Source organism: Euphorbia lathyris, chromosome 2 (assembly GCF_963576675.1).
Source record: "Euphorbia lathyris chromosome 2, ddEupLath1.1, whole genome shotgun sequence".
Classification (NCBI taxonomy): domain Eukaryota; kingdom Viridiplantae; phylum Streptophyta; class Magnoliopsida; order Malpighiales; family Euphorbiaceae; genus Euphorbia; species Euphorbia lathyris.
In genome coordinates, this window is record NC_088911.1 from 84,365,191 (window position 1) to 84,368,683 (window position 3,493).

The following is a 3,493-nucleotide window of genomic DNA, read 5'->3' on the forward strand; positions in this document are numbered from 1 at the left end:
ACAGACCAAACAATTTAGCTTCGTAGTTTACTCCCAAATGAAGTCCTTTCTCTCCAACTAAAAACCAAAAGCAACTCCTCAACAACAATTCCTAGCTAGGCCTACCCATGGCTTCCTTCCTTCTTCCTCTCTTCCTCTCCTTCATCTTTCACCCTTTTCCTTCTATAGCTCACATTCACAGGGCCAAAACTCTTCTTAATTCAAATCTTCTCTCTCAACCCACTTCTACCCCTCTCAATGAATCCTCACCAACTGTTTATTTTGAGGTTACAAAACCCATCAATGTCCCCAAATCCGACCACTGTATACACACTGTTCTTCAACATGATTTTGGTTATACATATGGAAAACCTCCTGTTCTTGCTAATTATACCCCTCCTTCCCATTGCCCATTTCAACATTTCTCCAAAATTGTCTTCGAATGGAACGCCACTTCTAAAGGTCGACAATTTGATCGCATTTTTGGAGTTTGGCTAGGAGGTGTAGAGCTTCTCAGAAGTTGCACGGCTGAGCCCAGAGCTACTGGAATTTTTTGGTCAGTCCAGAAGGATATTACTAGGTATTATTCATTGCTTGTTAAGAATGAGACTCAAGACCTTGCTGTTTATCTTGGTAATCTTGTTGATACTACTTATACTGGGGTTTACAATGTCAATTTAACTTTTTATTTTTATCCTGCTAAAGAGAAATCGGATTATAGTGTTGATGGTCTGAGTAATTTGAGAGCTCTAGATGTTTCTAAGGCTGATTTGATCTTGCCCATTTCAAGAAATTTGCCATTGAATGATGGGTTGTGGTTTGAAATTGAGAATAGTACCCAAATCCAGTTGAAGGAATTTGAAATCCCTCAAAATGTGTATAGGGCTGTATTGGAAGTTTATGTTTCGTTTCATGAGAATGATGAATTTTGGTATGGAAATTTTCCAAATGACTATATTATTGCAAACAATCTCACTGATGTTCCTGGAAATGGTCCTTTTAGAGAGGTTGTTGTTAGTCTTGATGGAGATGTTGTTGGTGCAATATGGCCTTTTACTGTGATTTATACTGGTGGTGTTAATCCCCTTTTATGGAGACCAATTACGGGCATAGGTTCGTTCAATCTGCCCTCTTATGACATTGAAATTACTCCATTTTTAGGGAATATATTGGATGGGAAGATTCATAAATTGGGGTTTACAGTTACTAATGCTCTGAATGTTTGGTACATAGATGCAAATTTGCACCTTTGGTTAGACCATAAGAGTATAAAAACTCAAGGGAAAGTTTTGAGTCATAAGAGTAAGCCTCTGTTCTTATCTTTGGTTTCAAATTTCAAGGATTTGAATGGAACATTCTTGACAAATGCACGAAGGTCTATTTCCTCGACGGGGTGGGTAATGTCCTCCCTTGGGAAAATGACAACACATTTTAAACAACAGTTTAGTTACAAAAACTCAATGGAGCTCGGTGAGAATGGGAATTTGCAGATTGTGGATCAGACAATTAGTTATAATGATAGTGTTCTTTTCAGAAAGCTTACCTCTTCTGTTCATTCCTTTGAATCATTGAAACTCTTTGAATTGGGTATGTATACCGACTTCTCCGATCAAGGAAATGAGAGTTCATTGTATATAACAAACGTTACACTGGGTTTCAATGAGAAGAAATCAGAAGACTCTAGTGGATCAATGACGGAGTCTCTTAAAAATCGACAGAATGCGGAAGGTGTAATGGTTGTGAAGAACAACTTGGTGGTTAGTGGAAAGGGAAGTACACAGCAGGATTACAAATATGCTGGAAGTGAATTGTGCTATTTCAGGAATGTTAGCAGCTCAAACTATACCATTCTTTATGACAAAGTGAAGAATAAATGCAATAAGAAGGAACATATTCTTCTGGGTTTTGGTTTCAGTAAACGGTGGCCAGTTCCATCCCGATGAGCTTCTCTTGCATCAGAATTACTGAATTCCGATGGTGTATAATAATCAGATTCCAATTTTTTTTTCTTCTTATTAGATCTGCAAACTAAATGAAATTTCAAGTGTGTACTATTCTACATGTTTCGAACTAAGATGCCCTTGCTTGTATATTTGTATCTTTTGTTTGAATAATTTACAATTAGATTGAATTTAACTTTAATAAAACAGTAGAAGTTTCTGCCTAGCAACTGAAGGTTTTAATGGTTTAAGTTAGTACTCAAGTGGATAACAAATTCAGTGGGAAGTTCCCTTGAGTTATCTTACCTACTATCTATTTGGTAGCAATTCAGTGGATAACAAATGAAAGTTCCTACTGTCCTTTTTAAGTAATAGACAATCATTATTGGTGTTCTTGTTTTCGGATTATATATTCTAGTTCCTACTACCCTGGACCCTGGTGCATTCTTTTTTTTTTTTTTAAGGTGAAGAGAATGCTCTTTTGTTTGTCCTATATATACGAAGTATGTTTTTTAATTTTATTATTATTATTATTATTTATTTATTTTATGGTTGTTCTGATTGTTTTGGTTTCTTTTTCGTTTCATTTCGTTATTTTGTTTTAGTGTGAATATGAACTACGTTCTTAAAAGGTTTTTCTTTACATGTCAATGTGCTTCAATCTCTTCAGAAGTAGATCATGGCAAAGGCCAGGTAGGTGATAGTTTTGAAGAGAGTTTTCCCAAACCAGTAAAAACCTCAAGTTAATCATCTTCTTTATTTCCTCTATCTTCTGTTTTATGGTTTCTCGATGGAATCTTTTATCTATTTGTTTTTTTTACTAATTATTTTATACCTGTTTCCATGAACTTTTAAGAATGTATTTGTTTGGGCGACTATTGAACATAATATGCATGGAATGGATTCTAAAAATGGTTTTTAGTGATGCAGATGTGAACATGTTGTATCAGGAAAGCAGCACAGGTATAATTTCTCATTCGCTGGTGCTTATATGTTTTAGGAATACAGTACTCCTGGAGTAATACTCCCGACCAATAAAAATCGTTTTGAATACCACTACATGGATATGATTGGTGGAAAGAAAAAATATATATACATGTGTCCTAAATTCATTGGTGGGGAGTATTACTCCAGGAGTACCCTAAAATTTTCCAGTTAGATCAGATATGCTATTTTCTTAATATGTGCTGTTGTTTTTTCTAACCTTAAAACCTGCACCAATTGACTCTTCATTTGTAAGGCACTACTTATTTCATGCTACAAATGTGTGAATAAACATGAAACTACATATTTATGTTCTAGTTTTGTCCTTTATTTTTTGGCTGTTATAGGACCACCAAAAAACAAAAAATTACTTTGCATTAGTAATGGAGTGAATGCCGCAAATAGTTTCTATTCTCTCCTTTTCTTCTTGGACCACTAGAATAACTGAGTGGTTATAGGAAAAAATGTTGGTAGTTTAAAGAGTTTCATAAACTTCATTTATGCTACAAATTCATGATAACTTGAGTTGTTTATTTCAATTTATTTTCCATTGTTTGGTGTTACATACAATTGATCTTTATTTCAATTTA

At 34.7% G+C, this 3,493-nt stretch overlaps 1 protein-coding gene across 1 annotated transcript; it reads left to right on the forward strand.

Moving 5' to 3' along the window:
• Window positions 1-2,145, forward strand: LOC136218784 (peptide-N4-(N-acetyl-beta-glucosaminyl)asparagine amidase A-like). Its single transcript, XM_066005889.1, has one exon. The coding sequence runs from the start codon at window positions 108-110 to the stop codon at window positions 1,920-1,922; it is 1,815 nt and encodes a 604-aa protein (XP_065861961.1). The 5' UTR covers window positions 1-107; the 3' UTR covers window positions 1,923-2,145.
• Window positions 2,146-3,493: the final 1,348 nt, after the last annotated feature.

Bases quoted from the DNA above. Each gene is read 5' to 3' on its own strand.
- LOC136218784 (XM_066005889.1), top strand. From the start codon at position 108: ATGGCTTCCTTCCTTCTTCCTCTCTTCCTCTCCTTCATCTTTCACCCT.